The following is a 25,593-nucleotide window of genomic DNA, read 5'->3' as shown; positions in this document are numbered from 1 at the left end:
ACTAAACAAAATTAAAATTTTTCCCCAAATTTTTGTTTTTTATGTTGTTATTTTTTTTTTTTTTTTTTTTTTTTCATATGTAGTCAGTTTTTTTATGTTTAATGTAGGTAGTCACTTTTTATGTTTTATGTTTCAATATTCTAGGCTAGGTAATCCTAATATTGTAAAATGGGATCTATATCCCGTAAGCTTAATAATAATAATAGAAAGTAATAACCCCGAAGGTTTCATCTACCATTACCCATTACATATAACGATATAACCCTTCAAGCTTTATTATTGTGTAGTAAAATTTTCAAACCGAATCTCAGACAAACCAGAGGGAAAACGCAAATTCTCAAATACAACACCAAGTTATTTTTTACCCAAATAATATCAAGCGACCACAGTAGATCCACAAGATATAGATTATATCTCCCGTTACAACATTGTCACAATCAAAACTCCCCATCATTCCCTAACGTGTCCCGGACGGGTCACCCGTCCAGACCGTCTCCACGCTCGGCGTTGCTTACCTCTTCAGTCTCATACTGTACTTGCACCTGGTGCGTGATCTCCCGTATCCTGTCAGGATACAGTTTGCCCTGCATCGCGCGTATCTTCTCTTCTAGTAATAGTCGCAGTCCTCTCTCTCTATCCAACTGAATGCGGATATCAATCAGCTCCTGGTTCGTACCAGGACTCAGGGGGGCACTATCCTCAGGATCCATCACAATGCCGTCCTCTGTCAGACCTTCTTCTGTCGATTCCACCACAACTACACCTGCCGGGGGAGGAGAGAGAACAATACTAGTGAGACGATAGCACCTCAGATCTTTAGTGGTAACCTCTTTGTTGGCTAATACTACATATTAATAACTCTTTTTTATATATAATTTTTTCCATCCTTTTAATGTTAAACCTATGTTTGTACTAATTATTGATGTAAATAAATGAGGCCTTTTTAACCTGTTGGCATAATGGGACTTCGAACGGAATAGCTGGTCGGATTTCAATCCATTTTGGTGTAGGTGCATTTTCAAAAAGGAAATTCGCTAATTAGTACGTATGTGGGCCCCTTTGAGACTTCTGAAGTAAAGGCCCTTTTCAGAGTTTCAAGTTAAGTTTAAGGATAACTTGTTGCACACTTCTTCAACTTGATTCCTAGTATGGTTTGATTCCACCACAACTACACCTGCCGGGGGAGGAGAGAGAACAATACTAGTGAGACGATAGCACCTCAGATCTTTAGTGGTAACCTCTTCGTTGGCTAATACTACATATTAATAACTCTTTTTTATATAATTTTTTTTCCATCCTTTTAATGTTAAACCTATGTTTGTACTAATTATTGATGTAAATAAATGAGGCCTTTTTAAACTGTTGGCATAATGGGACTTTTTAGTCTCTGCTCCACTCTTTTCTTAGTTCTTATCGCAAAAATTCTCCATTAGATTCAAACCCCCTGGATCTAGATTTCAACTCGTTCGTGTATCGTGTTTACTCGAACGGAATAGCTGGTCGGATTTCAATCCATTTTGGTGTAGGTGCATTTTCAAAAAGGAAATTCGCTAATTAGTACGTATGTGGGCGGTGGGCGCCTTTGAGACTTCTGAAGTAAAGTAAAGGCCCTTGTCAGAGTTTCAAGTTTTACTGCGCTTGGGTTCAGGGATAACTTGTTGCACACTTTTTCAACTTGATTCCTAGTATGGTTGTATTACTTACATACTCCCGGAATGTATCATTCCGCTCCTTTGGCTTACCAATACTGACTTACTATAATCATACTCACCCGATTCAGTCTTGCGTTTCTTGCTCACAGTACACTCGCCTTCATTTCTATCATGTTCTATAAGTCTCTTCAGCTGACAGTTCTGCGCCAGTAGTCTAGTCTTCTCTTGCTCCAGGGCGTATATGTACTCCGCTGTCTGCTGTAAAATGGCCGCCTGTGAAGCAAACAACAAACAGGGAGTTAGAATGTCACATCAAATCGAAATTATTTTCATGTCTTAAAATCTTAAATTAACATTTGTTAACAGACGTCATTTAAAGGATAAAGGATATATTATCAAAGGTGTAGTATTTCATTTATCTTAAAATTGGTTATTGGTTTATCCCATCTACAATTCCAAGTTTTTCTAAAGACAGCCAAAGATGGTATTTAATATGGTGCACAAATTTTTCAGTATCCTGATTTTTTTTTTTTTTTTGCGCCTTAGATCATTTAGGATTAGCAACATTCATATGTTTTGCATTACGGGGAAAACTTCTGATTGTCTGCATTCCTCGGCTTGGACTGCCAGTACTCCACCCTTATATTACCATTATGGAGTGCAATATGATTAACATAGTTCTAGTTGTGCAGTTAATCATAAACATATTTGTATATGTTAATCATAAAATAATGAAGGCATTAGATCTCCACTGTGCAAAGATCAAGGCCCAACACAACATTTTACATACAGATCCAAACATCCTTAACCCATCACGCAAAGACATAATCCAATCCCCTCAATCAGTACTCATATTATTGTAAGAAACTCTACTCTATTAGCAGGTAGGTAGGTATTCAACATTCATATTGTAATCAGTACCTACGCAATCATATCACCTCGGGAGGGAATTGAGATTCGCAATGGCACCATTTATAAATCCAAATCCCTTAATTTTTCCACTAACAAGCAGAGCCTTCCAGAGAGGCGTAATGAACTTCTGCCCAAGCCCGAGTGCATGGAAAACGTCCAGAAAGTAGAACATAAGATAAGAGTCAACACAAGACTGTAAACCTGGGACTTAGCAAATTGCAGATTCACTGTTATATTCATTATTCATAGTAAAATACCCTCTGTTCACGGCATAGTAAGACAAGTCTACAACACAAGATGGTCAACATGAAAGACCCTCCTCAACAGGACATGGACTATTATAAATACGATTCTCAAGGAACAACATCTTAGTAAGAGAGGGAGAGAAATGGCAAGGTGTGCAAAATCCGCCTTAGATATATATAATAGGGAACTCTGAGAATGAACGCGAGCAAAAAAAAAGAGCGCACAAAAAGAAGGAAGTTGTGAGAGGTTGCGAAAAGCTAAACAACTAAATAACGAAGAAAGTAAAAAGTAAATATTCAAAGAAAACAAGGAGACCCCCTCCTTGGCCCTTGACAATTCGAATTGACCACAAGTTCTTTGTTGATTTGGATTTCAGATAGTCCTTATCAACAAAGGGTTAACATCCTACAAGACCATCACCATTATGTGGGGGGACACTACACGTTGTTTTATTATTATTATTATTACTATCGTTAATAATATTTTGGGTCGTTGATTCCCACTCAGTCGGGCCGGGGCCTACCTTTCGATTTTATCCGAAAATTCCGGTTTGGAGATTCTCTCTATCCAGTGTGTCTGATTTAACGATTTTATCGTGTGACGTCACAAAACCAAAACCCCCATTCAGAAGAGCTTTTATAAACCGAAACCTGATGATATGAATATTTATCTAATGAATAATACAACGCAACATATGAGTTGCGAAAAAAGAAGAAAAGAATTGTACGTAACACAAAGAGAAATGAGACCATACTTCTTATTTCTTGACAATCCACCTTCCTTTTCAAGGCTTCGGGAGAGCAAGGGTGAGAGGGGATGAGCACACTGCACCCTCTGGTTCCTTCTCTCAGTTCGTCAGGTTTCCAGAGGACAAAGTACTCGGTTACAACGTGCAAGGTCTCGAGTTTGACCACCAGTTTCACCAGAGCAAACAGAAATTGGAAAGTTTAACCTAACGGAAACTCTCTGACTGTCTGACTCTGAGAAGATGGGTTATTTCATGTGGAAAGAGAGTATGTACGCAAATTCACAGGCACCTTTTGATGTCACCAAATTTTAACTTAAAAAAATGATTGGGTCAGTCGTCAGTCACCACCACCATTGCACCCCAAAGAGTAAGAAAATCCTCATTATCACTCGAGACGCTGGAATCGATCCCACCATCCTCTGAGTTGCAAGACGAGTTGTCATCCGTCGGAGATCCTGGGATTCGTTCAACCTGAGGAGGGAGATATGAAGTTAGAATGGAATACATAGGCATATTCTGAATGGAATAGACAAACCCCCCTCAAACAGGTATGCCAATAAATAGAGAAAAAAAGAGCTTACACTAATCCTTGGGTCTACAATCACTTAGTTAACTTCTGAGAATGCTTGGGTCAGTCTCAGAACATACTACTCAGAGGGTTCAATTCAAATATGTATTACCAACAACAAACTTTTTTAAATGCGGTTTGATAGGGGGAACTGCAACTGCTAAGGTCTTATCGTTATTTCTTGACAATCCACCTTCCTTTTCAAGGCTTCGGGAGAGCAAGGGTGAGAGGGGATGAGCACACTGCACCCTCTGGTTCCTTCTGTCAGTTTATCAGGTTTCCAGAGGACAAGTACTCGGTTACAACGTGCAAGGTCTCGAGTTTGACCACCAGTTTCACCAGAGCAAACAGAAATTTGAAAGTTTAACCTAACGGAAACTCTCTGACTGTCTGACTCTGACAAGATAGGTTATTTCATGTGGAAAAAAAGTATGTACGCAAATTCACAGGCACCTTTTGATGTCACCAACTTTTAACTTAAAAATGATTGGGTCAGTCGTCAGTCACCACCACCATTGCACCTTAAAGAGTAAGAAAATCCTCATTATTCATCATTCAAAGTCATCAGCAGTCAACACCAATATCCCTCCAAAAAATAGAAAGTAAAAATCAGATTGCGCATCTCAAACACAATTCAAATCTGCGAGAAAGTAAAAAAAAAAAAACAAAAAAGGTACAATACACAGCTGATGCTACGTTTCGGGAAGACGGGGGGAAACTATAATCAGAATAAGAACTAGGGGAAGAACACAGAATGGATAACATAAGAAGAGCTAGGGGAAGATGGAAGCAGAGAATGGATAAATGGAGATATATTGTAGAGAAACCAGTTGGTTGGCGGCGGGAGACACACCTGCCTCCCCTTCAGATGACCTTGGGTTCGAGACGAGAACAAAGCAAACATTTTCTCTTCTTCCTATCCTCACAATATGCTCAACTACTACAAGCGTACTACAAGACATAAAGCGAGGGACTTGCAGGAGAAGTTGTAGATGTCTTATAAGAAAGAGCGCACACACTATCTGCATCAGACCTCGTGGTTCATTTAGTAATAGTAACGGCTAACGGCTGTATGACTCGTGCAACCTAACCGATAATGATGATCTCAATCGATTACATTAATCTACCTGATGATCATAAACGATTATTAATTTTTTTTACAATATTCCATTTTGGAAATCTATTGATCTTTACTACCTCCAAACAACTTGGAGAGAAGAAATTTTGAGTACTATCAAGGAAACAGCTGGCAAAAACTACCCGACAAGAGGGCACTTTCCAATTGTAAATTTCAAAGATAGAAGTTGTTAAGAGGTTAGAAGATGTCTTATAAGAAAGAGCGCACACACTATCTGCATCAGACCTCGTGGTTCATTTAGTAACGGCTGTATGACTCGTGTAACCTAACCGATAATGATGATCTCAATCGATTACATTCATCTACCTGATGATCATAAACGATTATTGATTTTTTTACAATATTCCATTTTGGAAATCTATTGATCTTTGCTACCTCCAAACAATTTGGAAAGTAGACATTTTGAAGGAAACCGCTGGCAAAAACTACCCGACAAGAGGGCACTTTCCAAATGTAAATTTCAAAGATCTAACACAGACAAATGGTCTATATTTACACAACGTCGCTAAAAATTTGAATTGATACAAGCCTTTGTTACACAAGTTTGTAGATGACAACACAGTCTTCACGACTCCAAGCTAATATTGAAGGTGTGCAAGCCAATTTTGGTATTCCAACCAAAATCTCAATGGGTGTTTGAAATTTGGCAACCATTCACCCATTGAATTTATTGAATTTTAAATGCTTCAATATTTCTTGTTGAGGTGATACTACGATGGTTGTTTTAATAATGTTGTGTACTACGTTTGTGTTGGTGTTGTTGTGCTAAACGTGTTTTTGGGCGGCAAAAGGAGCACGTTGTATGTTACTATGGAGTTTATCTCTTAGCACATGTTGTTACTATGATTAGTACCATGGTGTTGTTGTTATTTGATATGGTGTAAGGTGCGGGAAGACCATTCACTACGTAGCTAGAGTAGGTATGGTTACTACTGAGTTTCTGACTATTTACTACACCAAGGGTTTGTTTACTTTCCATCATTCCGTAGTAAGTACGATTGAAAATGTTTCAACACATTATAGCTTGATAGCATCATTGGCTTTAGGTAGGTAGGTACCTACTAGGTAGATAAGTAGATATGTATTTATATCTTTCGTCATTCCATCACAAGCTCGAAGTACTTAGAGCTGAATCCTCTTCGTCTAAAACTTTAGCACAATGATTAAAGTTTAGGACTTTAGGTCATGGATTGGTGCACAACTACTACCATCGACCTTTTGGCAAGTGTATAATGTATGTTTTCTGATTTGGAAAGAGGCTTCAAACGATGTTTTGAGTAACAGGTATCAACACCAATATCCCTCCAAAAAATAGAAAGTAAAAATCAGATTGCGCATCTCAAACACAATTCAAATCTGCGAGAAAGTAAAAAAACAAAAAAGGTACAATACACAGCTGATGCTACGTTTCTCAACACCAATATCCCTCCAAAAAATAGAAAGTAAAAATCAGATTGCGCATCTCAAACACAATTCAAATCTGCGAGAAAGTAAAAAAAAAAAAACAAAAAAGGTACAATACACAGCTGATGCTACGTTTCGGGAAGACGGGGGGAAACTATAATCAGAATAAGAACTAGGGGAAGAACACAGAATGGATAACATAAGAAGAGCTAGGGGAAGATGGAAGCAGAGAATGGATAAATGGAGATATATTGTAGAGAAACCAGTTGGTTGGCGGCGGGAGACACACCTGCCTCCCCTTCAGATGACCTTGGGTTCGAGACGAGAACAAAGCAAACATTTTCTCTTCTTCCTATCCTCACAATATGCTCAACTACTACAAGCGTACTACAAGACATAAAGCGAGGGACTTGCAGGAGAAGTTGTTTTTCTGTTAAACAATGCCTTTAAAAGACGAGAGAAATAACAAAATGAAACTTGTACCTAAATGAAAAAATTACTAAACCCGAAGTTCCTAACTTGTAAAACCATTACCCAATTTTTCATGATGATGTAAATTACCAAGTTCTATTTTTTTAAAAATCTACAAAGGAACCAAAATTGACGCTAGTTATTTTATCAAGAAAATTTTCTCATTGGTAAAAACAAAATTTCTTTTTAGAAAAGACACATTTTAATACCTATACTAACTGGATTCTCAAGTTAAAAATAATAACTCTTTACCATTATTAATTATTTAATTACTATATTATCCTGGGATGATTTCTTTATTATCTTGCATCTTGTAAACCTCATGTGCGTACAAGAAATATTTCTTTTAGCCTCCAAACTTTTGTGTAAAAGATGCTACGGTTTTTTGTAGGATCCGACCAAACAATATTGGCACGGTACACATACACATAGTAGGTACAGAAATATTATACAGCTTAGTAAAATTTCATACAATATTATGATGATACGAAAAAATCGTAGCTTCGCGTACCAGGCTTTTGTTTTGATAATAAATATAATCATATTATTGAAAAGAATATTATGAAGTAGTGTTTGATGCAGAAAATGAAATAATACAGAAACATTTTATACACAAGATCCTTAATATAATACACAGGAGCATTTATCTCAAACATAAAGTTCATTCTGGAGATAATATGTACCTACTGTTAAGGTTTTACCTTGTACTAAACGTTTAATCCATCTAAAATTGCCCAACAGGTATTTCTGTTCCACCAGATTTCAAAACAATACTGTCAGCCTAGTTCGCTAGGTTGCGGGTTCGATTCCTGAAAAGATAAGGTTCGAAACGGCTGTCCCGATTTTGAAAATTTGGACCGATTGCAATACTTTCATTACTAGTATAGCTCCGCTATACTGTAGTAATAGAAAGTAAAAAGAGCTTACACTAATCCTTGGGTCTACAATCACTTTGTTAACTTCTGAGAATGCTTGGGTCAGTCTCAGAGCATACTACTCAGAGGGTTCTATTCAAATATGTATTACCAACAACAAACTTTTTGATAAGGGGAACTGCAACTGCTAAGGTCTTATATCGTCCCGAAATCGAAGAGGAAGACAGGATAGGAGAAAGCCAGCCGTTCCGGGAACGAACCCTGTCTGTTTAGGATAAAATCTGCCCCGGGGGGGAATCGAACCCGCGACCTAGCGCTTTCAAGGCAGACGCGCTACCAACCAAACTATCTAGGCTGGCTTGGTTTTGGTTTAAACTAATAGATACTTCATGTTGTCAGGAAGACAGGATAGGAGAAAGCCAGCCGTTCCGGGAACGAACCCTGTCTGTTTAGGATAAAATCTGCCCCGGGGGGGAATCGAACCCACGACCTAGCGCTTAGAAGGCAGACGCACTACCAACCAAACTTTCTAGGCTGGCTTGGTTTTGGTTTAAACTAATAGATACTTCATATTGTGTTGGACTTACCTCAACCCTTGGTTCCTGCTTGATGACGGGGGTGGGTGACATGGGGGAGAGGGGGGTGGCTACCACAGTCTCGGTATGTGCTACATGGGGTGCAGGGTGGTGTGCCGTCAGTTCCAGACCACTACCGCTACCACTTGCCGTGTCAGACTCCATGTCCATAGGTTCATCAGTCTCTGCGCGTCTCATTGTCATACCAGACAACTCCTACAGATATAAGATAACATTAGATATTAGGATTCGTAAGTAAGAATAGAACATTAGTTTGATTGGCATGTAAGAGGCATCAGGGTTGTCATTAGATGTACGTTATACATTCGTACTAGTACGTTACTACCTACACTACACTACCTACTCGACTCGCGGGTTTTTGTGTTTTTCGTACGTACCTTTTTAAACTTTTTTTTTTCGTAATTTTTTCTGTTTATTAGTCAGATCCCGTACTTTCCATAGATTTGGAAAAAACCGGAACAAAGGTGTGTTCCGGCGGAACAAGGGTGTGTTCCGGCGGAACATTTGATTTTTGACAAAAATACGGATTGTTCCGGGAAATAACGTACGGTTGGCAACCCTAATTCCAACCAAAATCTGAATGGGTGTTTGAAATTTGGCAACCATTCACCCATTGAATTTATTGAATTTTAAATGCTTCAATATTTCTTGTTGATCGTGATACTACGATCGTAGTACACAAACGTTGATATTGTTGTGCTAAACGTGTTTTTGGGCGGCAAAAGGAGCACGTTGTATGTTACTATGGAGTTTATCTCTTAGCACATGGTGTTACTATGATTAGTACCATGGTGTTGTTGATACTTGATATGGTGTAAGGTGCGGGAAGACCATTCACTACGTAGCTAGAGTAGGGTATGGTTACTACTGAGTTCCTGACTATTTACTACACCATTGATTGAAATTTGGCAACCATTCACCCATTGAATTTATTGAATTTTTAATGCTTCAATATTTCTTGTTGCTGGTGATACTACGATGGTTGTTTCAATGATGTTGTGTACTACGTTGGTGTTGGTGTGCTAAACGTGTTTTTGGGCGGTAAAAGGAGCACGTTGTATGTTACTATGGAGTTTATCTCTAAACACATGGTGTTACTATGATTAGTACCATGGTGTTGTTGTTATTTGATATGGTGTAAGGTGCGGGAAGACCATTCACTACGTAGCTTGAGTAGGGTATGGTTACTACTGAGTTCCTGACTATTTACTACACCATGGGTTTGTTTACTTTCCATCATTCCGTAGTAAGTACGATTGAAAATGTTTCAACACATTATAGCTTATAGCATCATTGGCTTTAGGTAGGTAGGTACCTACTAGGTAGATATGTATTTATATCTTTCGTCATTCCATCACAAGCTCGAAGTACTTTGAGCTGAATCCTCCTCGTCTAAAACTTTAGCACAATGATTAAAGTTTAGGTCATGGATTGGTGCACAACTACTACCATCGACCTTTTGGCAAGTGTATAATGTATGTTTTCTGATTTGGAAAGAGGCTTCAAACGATGTTTTGAGTAACAGGTAGGTGTGGGTACATTCCAAACATATGATATTCAGAGCTATGTATGTACATTTGTACAATATACAAAGTACGCAGTGAAACCGTCCTGATCTTCTCCAGATGTTAATCTAATCTGTCCACTAATAGTTAGATAAGATACCAATTTCAGTACCAGAAGTTCTGTGGTTTCCTTTCATATTAATCCTAATATACAAATGAGAGGATTTTTACTTCCGAAATACCGCCATACCCACCGCTAACTCAATTAGAATATGAAAACTCATTTGAATAATTCAATTCATGAGGTAACCCCATATTTAATGGTTTAACTCATCATACGGACGGGTTTCTTGATTAACCTCTGGTGGTTAACGGGGTTAATCAACATGGTTTAACATCCACCTGTCGCAGTATCTGGGACTCGTTAATCCTCACTGAAAATTCTATGGACTTTTAGGCCGGCATAGCCATCGGAACTAATACTCTACTTACGTAGGTATGTAGATATAAACATTCAGATAGATAAGTGAACTGTGGAACTCACTCGGGAAAAAGGCCTTGACAGTAGGGTTACCAGATGATAATTTTCAAACACAGGACATTCTAGTTATCTGGGACTCGTTAATCCTCACTGAAAATTCTATGGACTTTTAGGCCGGCATAGCCATCGGAACTAATACTCTACTTACGTAGGTAGATATAAACATTCAGATAGATACGTGAACTGTGGAACTCACTCGGGAAAAGGGCCTTGACAGAGCCTTCAAAGGTCCAATAGGTCTCACAATCCAAAGTGAAAATCCCTTTATGGGTTGAACATATTTGCCAAATCACATCACCGCTTGATGCTGGAAATCAACTTCTGCTTTTTCCTATTTAGACACGCGATCTAAGCGGGACACCTCGAAAATCGTACTAACTGGTTTAAAAAAGTAGTAGGTACCTACCTACCTACATAGAATTAAATAGGGGGTACCTACAAGATGACTGTGACGGCCACAAATATGGACGTCTGGGAACCCTACTTGACAGAGCCTTCAAAGGTCCAATAGGTCTCAAAATCCAAAGTGAAAATCCCTTTGTGGGTTGAACATATTTGCCAAATTACATCAAAATCGGACCAACCGCTTGATGCTGGTTACAATAAATCAACTTCTGCTTTTTCCTATTTAGATAGGGTCGGCATTTCTTGTCAGCAAAACCAACAGACAGACAAACCAAAGGCAAAATCGTCGAGCTAAAAACTCTCATCTCACTCCGCTCGTTTAACAACAATAATACAAAATATGAACACGATGCGCAATGCACATGACCTTGATAATCAGCTGATCTGTAGACAGACGCTAGAGCTGCTAGACAGAATGAGGCCCGTATTAGGGGAGTCTGGGGACCGGGATAAATGTTAGGCGCGGCCTCGGGGGGAGAAGAAAACTGCTAATGCTCCCCAGAACGGGGACGTGGATAAGGCCGACTACACACGTTCAGGTTTGCATGACAGGCTTACGTCAGTTTTGCATGATGGGCATCTGAACGTGAGTGCCCAGCCCAAGGTGTCATAAACCGTCATAATTGATTTCATTTTAATTTGTAATTTGTAAATAAAAAGAGCTTAGTCTAACTTATCTAAAGAATGATTTTCCTTCGACAAGAGAGCCCAAGGTATTTTGAGAACCAAAAAGTATTATGTAAAGCCTCTAATGCATTTCTCTAATCCTCACAACAACATAATCAGCTTGTCCCATCTACATTATATTTTTACCTATTCCATTACTTCTTGTATCCTGATTTAATCCGTCTTTATCAGAAGAACAGAATTAGCCCTCCTCCAGTTGAATAGAGCAAAGGTTGCAAAAGAACTAATGTACAACAAAGTAACAATTCAATAAAACACGCTCGAGTGAAAGAGAAAAGGAAAGTGACAAACGAAGAACCAAAACAAAAGTCACCAAGGAGCAGGTGAAATGGAAATTAGAAAGCTAAACAAAGTTGAATAGAGCAAAGGTTGCAAAAGAACTAATGTACAACAAAGTAACAATTCAATAAAACACGCTCGAGTGAAAGAGAAAAGGAAATTGAGAAACGAAGAACCAAAACAAAAGTCACCAAGGAGCAGGTGAAATGGAAATTAGAAAGCGAAACAACTAAATAACGAAGAAAGTAAAAAGTAAATTCCATTCAAAGAAAACAAGGAGACCCCCTCCTTGGCCCTTGACAATTTCACTGGCCCTTGACAATTCGAATTGACCACAAGTTCTTTGTTGATTTGGATTGCAGACAGTCCTTATCAAGAAAGGGTTAACATCCTACAAGACCATCACCATTATGTGGGGGACACTACACGTTGTTTTATTATTATTACTATCGTTAATAATATTTTGGGTCGTTGATTCCCACTCAGTCGGGCCGGGGCCTACCTTTCGATTTTATCCGAAAATTCCGGTTTGGAGATTCTCTCTATCCAGTGTGTCTGATTTAACGATTTTATCGTGTGACGTCACAAAACCAAAACCCCCATTCAGAAGAGCTTCACGAGATTTTATAAACCGAAACCTGATGATATGAATATTTATCTAATGAATAATACAACGCAACATATGATTAAATATCTCAATGACTCAGGTGGCATGTGGAGAAGAAGAACAGGTGTGTGTAAATATAATGAGAAGTTACTGCAATGTGTTATCCTTACCTATAAGTAATAACGAAGCAAGTGTTTTTTTCATATAAATCGATATCAATGTGCAAGCTATGATAAACGATATACAGAAGAGTGAAGAAGACTATAGAGGGTACTGTGATGCTTCAACCAATCCCAGTAGAGCGTTGAACATTAGCGAAATAAAGACAAACTGGTGAAGAAAAGATGCTCAAAAAAGTCTCAAGAGACCTTCAAAAGTCCCTAAATCTAGGGTCAAAATCCCCAATATGGTCACACTGGTACTACAAGACATAAAGCGAGGGACTTGCAGGAGAAGTTGTTAAGGTCCGTGTACGGTTTTATCTGTGAATTGAGAACGTGGGATAAGTGACACGAGAGCCTCCCATATGATGAAGAGACTCCTCACTCTCCCAAGTTACCGCCAAACTTATCAATCAAGATTTGTAGAAGTCACCCCCCTGGAAGTTACCGCCAAACTTATCAATCAAGATTTGTAGAAGTCACCCCCCTGAAAGACGGGTTTGATGACATTTTAACAAAGTGCAGGGGTTTTATGGAGATTTGCGTACGTAGACACTTCATCCTCCCTAAGTAAAATCAACAACAGGGAAACGAGACATACTACTGATCAGTAGATTACAAAGTACATCTATTGACTATTTCATTCTATAATCATTCGATATATCTGAAGTTCGGTCCGTGTACGGTTTTATCTGTGAATTGAGAACGTGGGATAAGTGACACGAGAGCCTCCCATATGATGAAGACTCCTCACTCTCCCAAGTTACCGCCAAACTTATCAATCAAGATTTGTAGAAGTCACCCCCCCTGAAAGACGGGTTTGATGACATTTTAACAAATTGCAGGGGTTTTATGGAGATTTGCGTATGTAGACACTTCATCCTCCCTAAGTAAAATCAACAACAGAAAAACGAGACATACTACTGATCAGTAGATTACAAAGTACATCTATTGACTATTTCATTCTACAATCATTCCAATCAGATGATGAGTCTAATTTTCTTCCAAACATAATTGGCCTGCACCAAGGTATTTCATACACTTCAAGTATCCGTAATTTGAAATCGTATTTATTACCGAGATACCAGATAGGTAGGTTTTCATTCTTTTTTCTTTTCATTCCACACGATGCGATGAGTAGCATACACTATATCGTTAAGATATCTCTAACATAACTCGCCTGCCCTGTCTCACAGCCACAAACAACATTGTATGCTATAGTAAGAGTAAAGAGAAGTCGGGGTTTTTTTTTTTTTATTTCTTGACATTGGTTGCCAGTTTCAAGGACATGGGTTCTTTCACCCGCCGCTCCGCTGATACTCGGTACTCTTCCACTTTACTATTCTTGTATGTAGACACTTCATCCTCCCTAAGTAAAATCAACAACAGAAAAACGAGACATACTACTGATCAGTAGATTACAAAGTACATCTATCGACTATTTCATTCTATAATCATTCCAATCAGATGATGAGTCTAATTTTCTTCCAACCATAATTGGCCTGCACCAAGGTATTTTATACACTTCAAGTATCGGTAATTTGAAATCGTATTTATTACCGAGATACCAGATAGGTAGGTTTTCATTCTTTTTTCTTTTCATTCTACACGATGCGATGAGTAGCATACACTATATCGTTAAGATATCTCTAACATAACTCGCCTGCCCTGTCTCACAGCCACAAACAACATTGTATGCTATAGTAAGAGTAAAGAGAAGTCGGTTTTTTTTATTTCTTGACATTGGTTGCCAGTTTCAAGGACATGGGTTCTTTCACCCGCCGCTCCGCTGCTCTCTGGTACTCGGTAGGTACTCTTCCACTTTACTATTCTACAGTCTCAGTTCATTCTCTGGACTGAAGAATTCTCTGCTTGTTCATTAGTTCTAGTTGCGTGCGCTCCATTGGTCTATTACTATTACCGACTCTCGGTTTGGGTTCGTTTACATTGAGCGCTTCACTGTAGATACTTCTCTACCTTTATCAATATGTTCTTCTGGGCCAGATTTTGATACCTTCCTTAACAGATTTCGCCTCTCTCTTTGTAACAGTTTTAGACCATATGCACTAATTTAGAATATCCTCAGCCGAACTTATTCCTATTAAAATCAGACCAGACCGGAAGGGGGTAGCATTAGAAATTTTGACTTTGATTTTAGAAACAAAATGAGCCCACCATTGTCGCTAGAATTAGAAATACCCATTCAAAATCAATTAAAACCGATTCTAAACCAGCGACAATGCTCCTTCCCCCTTCAGCCCATACCTGTACACAAACCAGATTTCAAGGTTTTCCATATCTATGCAAGTGTGGCTTGCTTTGAGCATAGAACCGTGAGGAGAACTAGCAATTTGTTTTCTATTTTTAGCTGACTAGGAGAAGAGGAGGGTACTGGATAATTATGTTAACCATTATGTTGGGAACTCTGCATATAGTCACATTCTGTTGGTATCAGGTAGGCGCTCAGCTTATCAATGAATAGACACATATTCCATAAGAAGAAACCATTCTGCGGCCATCTTCAAAGTTTACAATGAAGTAACGGAGTACAAAAGTAGTTATCAGACAACATAAATTATTACGTCTTAAAAATGACTTTAGTCCGTGAAATATGAGTGATATCGGGGTAATATTGCTAACGACTGCAGTTCCCTCGTGAAATTTCAACAGATTTTGATAATTTTTGGCAACAATGTATGCGATTTTTTTCTAGTTTTAACCGTCTCAATTTCGTCTACCGTGCCCTTTACCACGACTGTTCAACATATGATTGAATATCTCAATGACTCAGGTGGCATGTGGAGAAGAAGAACAGGTGTGTGTAAATATAATGAGAAGTTACTGCAATATGTTATCCTTACCTATAAGTAATAACGAAGCAAGTGTTTTTTTCATATAAATCGATATTAATGTGCAAGGTATGATAAACGATATACAGAAGAGTGAAGAAGACTACAGAGGGTAAAGTATTGTGATGCTTCAACCAATCCCAGTAGAGCGCTGAACATTAGCGAAATAAAGTTAATAAAGACAAACCGGTGAAGAAAAATGGTGTCAAAATAGGTCACGAGAATAAAGTTGAGTGAAATGAGGAAATGTGCGCTCAGAAATAACATAGAGATCAAGAAATAAGAGCAAAGCAACACCCTAAAGTAGCCTAGATTGTACATAATATCCTAAACTTACAAGACCAAGCCCTAAATTGTCGCGTAAACACAAACAGATTACTCAGCAATGTTACTGAACATGTTGAATTGCAACTTAACTGTACGAGTAATATTGGTGTAGTGTAGAGTCTACACCAATATTCTACACTGTAGACGATATAGACAAGAATCGAACCCGGGATCTCCGGCATGCAAGTAATTACGGTGTCTATACCTACCCAGCAATATGATGGTGTTCATGGCCCCTAAAGAGGGAACTTCCAAGGGTGACGACCGAATGTTACTCCAGGGATATAAGTGTATAAATACATATGTACCGATCTACCAATGTACCCGTTGACCGAAACAATATCATAGCTTATCACAGCTAGAAATGAGTTTAGCAGAAACAAAGGAACACTGTCGTAAAAGTTTCATTCCATTCATTACTCAGCTGGCAGAGGAACACACACAAAACACAAAGGCTTGGATTGTAGTCTGGTAAAGGCCACACCACTGGAGAAATGGAAATCACTCATGAGAGTCATGAGAAAGTATCACAAAGACATACACTGTGGTTTAGAAAGTCAAAGGTACAAGAAAAATGAGGTGTTCCAATGTTCCATGAGAACGAGGAAAAAACTGCATTACTGCAACCAACCAGTGCTCACTTGTTCAATTAGAAATTTCTAAACGATTAGATTTCATTAAATTATTATTGATCAATTTCTTTACGACCTCATTATGTGTGATTATAATCACCTGTTTGTTTTTATTTGTTCAGAGAGACAGAGGAAAACCTCATAAACAGGTTTGATATACATCCGCAGGATAAAGATAAGGACAATATTGATTTCAAATATCACTATCAGATGTAAACTATTCTCGACATCTCGACCTGATTTGTTCATGAGACTCCGCACCCAATCATTGAGTTGATTCATTCTCATTGTCACTTGGCTAAATACTCGTTATTATGCCGGTGTCTATCACTACTCTTCTTCGTCTTGTCTTGTCCCATATTCAGACGGGATTGGCGTTTCTCGTCAGCCTCTCAATCCTAGGGTGATTGCTTTGGGCTGACATTTGGTTTTGGCTACAAATTTTGACGAGTGGATGCCCTTCGAACTCAATCTTTGTTATATCTTCAACAAGGTAAATTTCAAGCTGATATCCTTCCTGTTTAAAGTCCCCCGGCCAGACAAATACCAGTGTCTATCACTACATATATATGATATTGTCCATCATAGTAGAACTACCAAAGATCTCAATTTAAGGTTGAAAAAGGGTAAGAATATTCAAGATGTATTTTATAAGGTGGTTCTTCTTCTAAAAAAGGAAAATAAAATTATAAAATCTACCTAGAGCTACCTTATCTTTGCGTGGGAGGACACCTGGCTGTCAAAATTATCGTTATTTTAACCATCTAATCCACAGGTCGGGTTACTAACTGTATAAACCGTGTATAGTAAGAACTTGGTTAGATCCTACAAAAATTCATTTAGAAATTCTAAAAAATCTGAAGTGCAACCACAAGGAGACTTGTTTTTTTCTAACTTTAAAGCTCTCACAAGCCAACATATTATCTGCACATCACCTATTTATCAATTTCTCTATTATTCAATAACCTTCTGATAGCTAAGTACCTATATGAGTCATCCATGTAAATATTGAACATACGTGATTTAACCTGGGTATCAGCCCGACTACATCTAACACTTCATCAAGGATGATAGAGGACTGAAGCTTTGCAAATGCTATTAGTCCTACTGCATTAGGCGGTGAACCATAAACACAACACTGCAAGTAGTGAGAGAGGAGAGCTATTGTTCAGGCAAATTTGACACTGAGACAAATTTATTCGCGGATTTGTCACATGACATTTCGCTTGCATGTGTCATTTCGTGTTATACACCACGGCAAATGTTACGTAGGTAGAACGTATGGAACCTTGGATCACATGGGATTATGACTGTTTCGCATTCTTCAACATTGTAAATGTCACTTCACATCAAACATCGCCCACTCACATGGTCGTGGTTTCGCGAAACAGGAATCCTCGGGTCTTGGGTTTGTAGTATTATCGCAGATGAAAAATTGAAAAATTGTTAAAATTCCTCAGATTTTTCTAAAAAACCCTGCTTAGAAGGTGAACTAAAAGGATAGCTTCAAATGCAAAGTAACATTTGATTTGATTGTTGAACCATTTGTTCATGGGAGATTGAAGACATTCTCTCAAGTTCAAAGTGTGAACATATCCTATTCCCATGATGCATGTTGCATGCGATCACATTACTGGAGTCAATACTCTCCCGATCTATGGAACCCGACTAGCGACTCAATCAATACCAACACCACTGCAACATGATTTCTGTTACCTACCGCATCGCATGTCACACTAATATTATCAGGATTTCTCCTGAGGACATGGGATTATGACTGTTTCGCATTCTTCAACATTGTAAATGTCACTTCACATCAAACATCGCCCACTCACATGGTCGTGGTTTCGCAAAACAGAAATCCTCGGATCTTGGGTTTGTAGTATTATCGCCAAAGGATGCAAAATTGTTAAAATTCCTCAGATTTTTCTAAAAAACCCTGCTTAGAAGTTTTGGTATTCCAACCAAAATCTGAATGGGTGTTTGAAATTTGGTAACCATTCACCCATTGAATTTATTGAATTTTTAATGCTTCAATATTTCTTGTTGCTGGTGATACTTACTACGATGCTTGTTTCAATGATGTTGTGTACTACGTTGGTGTTGGTGTTGGTGTTGTTGTGCTAAACGTGTTTTTGGGCGGTAAAAGGAGCACGTTGTATGTTACTATGGAGTTTATCTCTTAGCACATGTTGTTACTATGATTAGTACCATGGTGTTGTTGATATTTGATATGGTGTAAGGTGCGGGAAGACCATTCACTACGTAGCTATGCAAAGTAACATTTGATTTGATTGTTGAACCATTTGTTCATGGGAGATTGAAGACATTCTCTCAAGTTCAAAGTGTGAACATATCCTATTCCCATGATGCATGTTGCATGCGATCACATTACTGGAGTCAATACTCTCCCGATCTATGGAACCCGACTAGCGAGCTAGCGACTCAATCAAAACCAACACCACTGCAACATGATTTCTGTTACCTACCGCATCGCATGTCACACCAATATTATCAGGATTTCTCCTGAGGCTGTCTGTTGTTCAAGATATATACGCACACAGACGGGGCCCACGTGGAAAAAGCATGGAGCTTTTACACCATGATGAAAACTTGTCAAGGCGTTGTCTTGTGGTGGGCTGAAAGAGACGTGGATTTGACACCTCACTGTGGATAATTGATATGAATTGCTACTGACTGCACTAATATAGGGACGAATAGTACAACTTCCAACTACACCTTTCAGTTTTCAATTCAAGCATTAGGGATTTTAAAATAAGAGTAAAATTCGAGCATGGCGGATTTTATATTATTTGTGTTTTCCTCATCCTAATGTTAATTGACTATTATTTTTAGACCCGTTTGTCTTCATTATGCTATAAATACTTAGATTAGATAGATACCTAATTAGATTTATTTCATAATTAGTGAGGGATAAACATCATGAACCTACAAAGAAAATCAACCCGATTCCCGGAAACAAATGTACGTGCATCTCAATCTCAACAAACAGGTTTGGCTAAAAAAAAAAAGTTGAACGACCAATGAAAATAATAATTAACTCGATTCCTCTCTATTCCCAGTTAAGTTATGAATAAAAATAACACAAGTAGATAATCAGTAGATACTAATTAATCGAGAAATTGAGGAAAAAAAGTGAATACCCAGTTTGTTTTAGGTACTTGACTGCATCGTCCTCAACGCTTTAACTCATTATTTTTATCTTTTCACATACCTACATAAATTACTTAGTACCGACCAGAACTATTTTTCCCTACAATTAGGTTCCAGATAGTTTCTGGGTGGGCAGAAAGGATCATACTACACTTGAAAGAATCACACCACCAGTAATGATAACCATCGCAAAGAATTCAACACAATGCCAAGTCTTTTAAATCACGAGCAATATCAGCATTCAGCATATCTTGGCAGAAAAGATGGGTTTCAGGAATTCACAGTCGTTCTGAGAACTCGCACCATCTCAGCACTTGGTCTAAAACTTGGCAGTGTGGCAAGAGATAGAACAATCCTCGAGAGTACATTACTTTCAAGTGTAACAACACTTCTAGGAACTCCATCCTGAGTGTTAGCAAATAAAATTCCTTAAGCTCCACTGTATCTCTCTTGAGTTCATTGAGAAATGCTATTTCTAACTCTCCATCTATTTGTATTTCTCCTGCATGGCATGATGCTAAATGTCATAACTCATCTATCTCTTCCTTTGGTTTTGACATTTATCGTTTCCCAAGTCCTGAAGCTCGTAAAACAAACATCTTGTTAAAGTTTTACAAGTTAATTTTCTGCATATCCAGTTAGACCAGGACTGCATAGTGCATTGAAGAAAGTTCCCCCTCGCTAAACAATGCAGAGAATATTGTCGAGGTCAGTTATATGCGTTGTGGTGAATTGCGTGTATAATATGTTATCCATCACTATCAGATGTAAACTATTCTCGACATCTCGACCTGATTTGTTCATGAGACTCCGCACCCAATCATTGAGTTGATTCATTCTCATTGTCACTTGGCTAAATACTCGTTATTATGCCGGTGTCTATCACTACTCTTCTTCGTCTTGTCTTGTCCCATATTCAGACGGGATTGACCCGGACCAGACGTGGGATTCAACAGTTGGGAGGAACATTTTAGTCCAGAGAAGACTTAGACCCGGACCAGACGTGGGATTCAACAGTTGGGAGGAACATTTTAGTCCAGAGAAGACTTATGGTCTGTTTTTGACTATTTATGACTATTTTTGACTACCAATCCTGCATATATCCATGGCAAACTATCTCTAAGAACTACCGAAATCAGGATTTCTCAAGGATGCGACACGTTCCCACTACTCCGATCTTGTCTCACTGGCACGGCGCCTATGTTCGCCCCTGGAGGTCTCAGTTGATACTAATGGCGATGAGTCATCGTACTAGGAGAGTAAGGCCGCGCCCTGCAAACAGCTGAGCGATCAATAAATTTCTCCGCTATGAGGAGACGCCTTCATGTGGGGGGACAGGTGGAACCTTCCCTCGCGGAGGGAGTAGGTGGTGGGAGCGACAGAGGGATGCAGGGGAAAAGGAAGCTTTCCTCGGGAGGGAGAAGGGAAATTGGGGGGGAATAGAGTGACGACGAGACCGAGTGGAGGGAAATGTTAAGCCCTAATCGATACGCACACAGACGGGGCCCACGTGGAAAAAGCATGGAGCTTTTACACCATGATGAAAACTTGTCAAGGCGTTGTCTTGTGGTGGGCTCAAAGAGACGTGGATTTGACACCTCACTCCTCATTGTGGATAATTGATATGAATTGCTACTGACTGCAATAATATAGGGACGAATAGTACAACTTCCAACTACACCTTTCAGTTTTCAATTCAAGCATTAGGGATTTTAAAATAAGAGTAAAATTCGAGCATGGCGGATTTTATATTTGTGTTTTCCTCATCCTAATGTTAATTGACTTTATTTTTAGACCCGTTAGTCTTCATTATGCTATAAATACTTAGATTAGATAGATACCTAATTAGATTTATTTCATAAATAATTAGTGAGGGATAAACATCATGAATCTACAAAGAAAATCAACCCGATTCCCGGAAACAAATGTACGTGCATCTCAACAAACAGGTTTGGCTAAAAAAAAGTTGAACGACCAATGAAAATAATAATTAACTCGATTCCTCTCTATTCCCAGTTAAGTTATGAATAAAATTAACACAAGTAGGTAATTAGTAGATACTAATTAATCGAGAAATTGAGGAAAAATAGTGAATACCTAGTTTGTTTTAGGTACTTGACTGCTTCGTCCTCAACGCCTTAACTCATTATTTTCATCTTTTCACATACCTACATAAATTACTTAGTGCCGACCAGAACTATTTTTCCCTACAATTAGATTCCAGATAGTTTCTGGGTGGGCAGAAAGGATCATACTACAAAGGAGCTACATATTGCTAGGAAGTAAAAATTCGAAAACCGCGAATTTTTTCACACCTCTTCGCAGACCATTTTGTGTCCGCGAAGCTTTTTGAGATTTGTACAAAACTTACCTGAATGTAATAAAAAGAGGCAAAAATCTTCCAATACTTTTTGAAAAATTTGATCTGACTGCATTTCTGAATAGTTAAGGGGGGGGTTAAGGGGGGGGGGGTGCTCCCCTATGTACAATTGTACATATGTGGCCCGCGAAGTACCTCCCAATGTAGCATGTGGCCCGCATACACATGCAAGTTGGAAACCCCTGGTCTAGGGAGTAATAATAGTAGACACACTTCTTCCTCCCAGATTTTTTGTACAATGAAAAATTAACATAAAATTAGCGTGCAGGAGGGTTGTAGTCACATGTCTCTTCCTATGTAGGTAATCAAGTAATCATAGATAGGCAGGACTTTTTACCTTCAAATAACTACTATTCAATTGAAAAATGGAAAAAACTACCTATGAAAATGAGGAAAAAAAACGAAATTAGAGCCATTTAGGGCCGAGCTCCCCAGAGCATGAGGTTAACAAAAACAAACATACTTATTAATGAGGTTTCGTAATTAAGGAATTAGAGGAGGGGTTTGAGAGGTTTTTTTTTACTAGCATTTCCGGTCTGGAAAAATGAGAGTACTTTCCAATCAGGTCACGCGAGATATAATTATTATTATTATGATAGAGAGAGAGAGAGAGAGAGAGAGAGAGAGAGGGAGAGAGAATGAGACGGAGAGAGGCTATATTTTCTTCCTTTCCTTAGGTACAACTGAGAGAACCTTCTCAGAGAGGAAATGAGAAAGAGGCGGAGAGAGAGGTCGAAAGAGGGAGGGAGGGAGGGAGGGAGGGAGAGAGAGAGAGGACGGAAGGAGATAGGGAGAAAGAAAAGAAGATTTTTTTTCCGTCTCACTAAAAGCTTTAGGTTGGGGAAGATAGCTTTTAGAGTAATTTAGTAGAAATGGAGTGGAACTTCTGCTTTATTAAGAATGACATCAGCCCGTGCCCTAAATGAACAAAACCAGAAAACTAGTCTACACTGGGGGAAAACAAAGACCCAAATTTATAATATACACTCACAGCCCTATCCAATACAAAAGCCGCAGTTAACAAGTGATAAAAATTTCGTCATAAAACATGTGATGATTTGGTAAACATATGATACGCTGGTATGGTAAACATATGATTCCTTCTGATAAAACCATAGCGCGAAGACAACACAACTTGATGTTGGATTCAGCACCCTTCCAGACCAGCCTAGGCTATGAAACCCCCACCCTCCAATACAGACACCCCTTTGTATTTCCAGTTATAAAACAAGGAGAGCAGCTGATTTGAACAAAACCCACTACCATCATCAGTACCCTTGCACAACAACCCTCGCTATATTTACACCGAGGTCTCGCTTTATACAGGGTGGCCCGGTAAGCTGTGTCCACACGTAGTCCACTGAAACCGTCCACACTGCCTCGACAACTTTCACCTCGTCGATCGATGACCGGTCGACTTAATACAGACACCCTTTTATATTTCCAGTTATAAAACAAGGAGAGCAGCTGATTTGAACAAAACCCACTACCATCATCAGGACCCTTGCACAACAACCCTCGCTATATTTACACACAGGTCTCGCTTTATACAGGGTGGCCCGGTAAGCTGTGTCCACTCGTAGTCCACTGAAACCGTCCACACTGCCTCGACAACTTTCACCTCGTCGATCGATGACCGGTCGACTGTGTGTGGACACAGCTGTAACGTCTTATCACGTCCATAACATGAGCACGAAATAAAGAACGTATTAAGGGTGGGTTCCACAAACCTACTTTTTACTTTCCTTTTAGCTTCTAACATCCCTATTAAGCCTATATAAATCAAATGAAACCTTACAGGCTGTTGGTTAGATTAACAGGCTGAAAATATATTGGTGAAATCCACCCTAAATCTGTTTTTCTCAACAGCTGGGATACTGGATTAACAACACCTTGTATAATCAGCTGATCAGGCAATCACCCTGTATGTAATAAATGATTTCTATAGTACGGGATTACCAAGAACAGCTGATAGGGGGAAGATCATCAGATGTTTGACCTTGGAGGGGAGATAAGAGAGGAGGAGCGGAGGGTGATAGAATCATCATATGTATATTAGTATACGTGTCAAGTATGATATGGAGAGTGAGCCAAGAGTTATACAGTGGAGCTACTTTGTATTGGAAAACTGATAACCCCAGAACGAGGCCCAAACAGCGCATCGCCAAGGAAAGTGATAACGAACAAAAAAATGAGTGTTTTGGAAAAAAAAAATATCAGACAGGCACAGAATTATGAATGGAATATTTTGAATATTTTACTTATTTACCTATGTTTAAATTTTACAATGGGAACGGTGTGACTACCAAATGAATTTTACAATGGGAACGGTGTGACTACCAAATGAATTTTACAATGGGAACGGTGTCACTACCAAATGAATTTTACAATGGGAACGGTGTGACTACCAAATGAATTTTACAATGGGAACGGTGTGACTACCAAAAGGCCTTTTTTGTGGCCCCTAAAGAGGGAACTTCCAATGGTAACGCCCGAACGTTAGTCTAGGGACTCTAGGGACATAGTTAAGTGTACGAGTATGTACCGATGTACCCATTAACCGAAACAATATCATAGCTTATCACAGCTAGAAATGAGTTTAGTACAAACAAAGGAACACTGTCGTAAAAGTTTCATTCCATTCATTACTCAGCTGGCAGAGGAACATGTTTTGGTTGCAAGGTTCATAGACACCAGACAGTACTCCAGACGTGTCTATGATGCCATCAGCGCTTCTCAACATTGGATCAAGTTTCGGATGTTTCATTTCGAACAAGTGTTATTGAAAGTTTGGTTCTTCAAAACAAATCCCCTGTAAATGATAGACATACATGTGTTCTGTTCTGCTTGGAATGCAGTCTTCTGACTCCACCTTTCTCTATTTCTATTTATAGCGAAATCTTTTCAGTTGCTATGTTTTGTGTATAGGCTAGTGTTCTGAGTTCTGAGTAATATGACTGGATGGAGATGATGTATGTCTTGTCATTCACGCTCATCATACTCGTATGCTTTGTTGTTTATGTTGTCATGGATTTATTTCGTGTTTTCTATCTTCCTATGCTCTTCATACTCATCTATTTGCTCGTTTTCTTCTGCGATGTTTTTCATCATCATGGTTTCTTTTTACTTTCTATTACTACAGTTTAGCGGCTATACTGTAATGAAAGTATTGCAATCGGTCCAAATTTTCAAAATCGGGAAATGGGTGGAAATATCCGTTTTGGGGTCCCCTGATAATGAAAGTATTGCAATCGGTCCAAATTTTCAAAATCGGGAAATGGTTGGAAATATCCGTTTTGGGATCCCCTGATGTCAAAAAAGTGATTTTTATCGGTCCAAATGTTCAAAATCGGGAAATGGTTGGAAATATCCGTTTTTCCCCTGATTCCAAAAAAGTGGTTTTTAGCCCATGGTCTGTACGTATGTATGTATGTAT

General features: G+C 38.8%; 1 protein-coding gene across 1 annotated transcript in view; it reads right to left on the bottom strand.

The window, feature by feature from the left end:
• LOC103510976 (transcription factor AP-4) overlaps positions 1-25,593 on the bottom strand; it is an 80,977-nt gene that overhangs the window by 2,445 nt on the left and 52,939 nt on the right. Inside the window, exons 3-5 of the mRNA XM_026824878.1 lie at positions 1,772-1,925; positions 481-763; positions 366-414 (exon numbers count right to left, since the gene is read on the bottom strand). Coding sequence (XP_026680679.1) covers positions 366-414; positions 481-763; positions 1,772-1,925 — 486 coding nt within the window. The remainder of the gene's footprint in view (positions 1-365; positions 415-480; positions 764-1,771; positions 1,926-25,593) is intronic.

This window comes from Diaphorina citri, unplaced genomic scaffold (assembly GCF_000475195.1).
Source record: "Diaphorina citri unplaced genomic scaffold, Diaci psyllid genome assembly version 1.1 scaffold661, whole genome shotgun sequence".
NCBI lineage: Eukaryota > Metazoa > Arthropoda > Insecta > Hemiptera > Psyllidae > Diaphorina > Diaphorina citri.
This window is presented reverse-complemented; position numbering and strand designations above follow the sequence as displayed.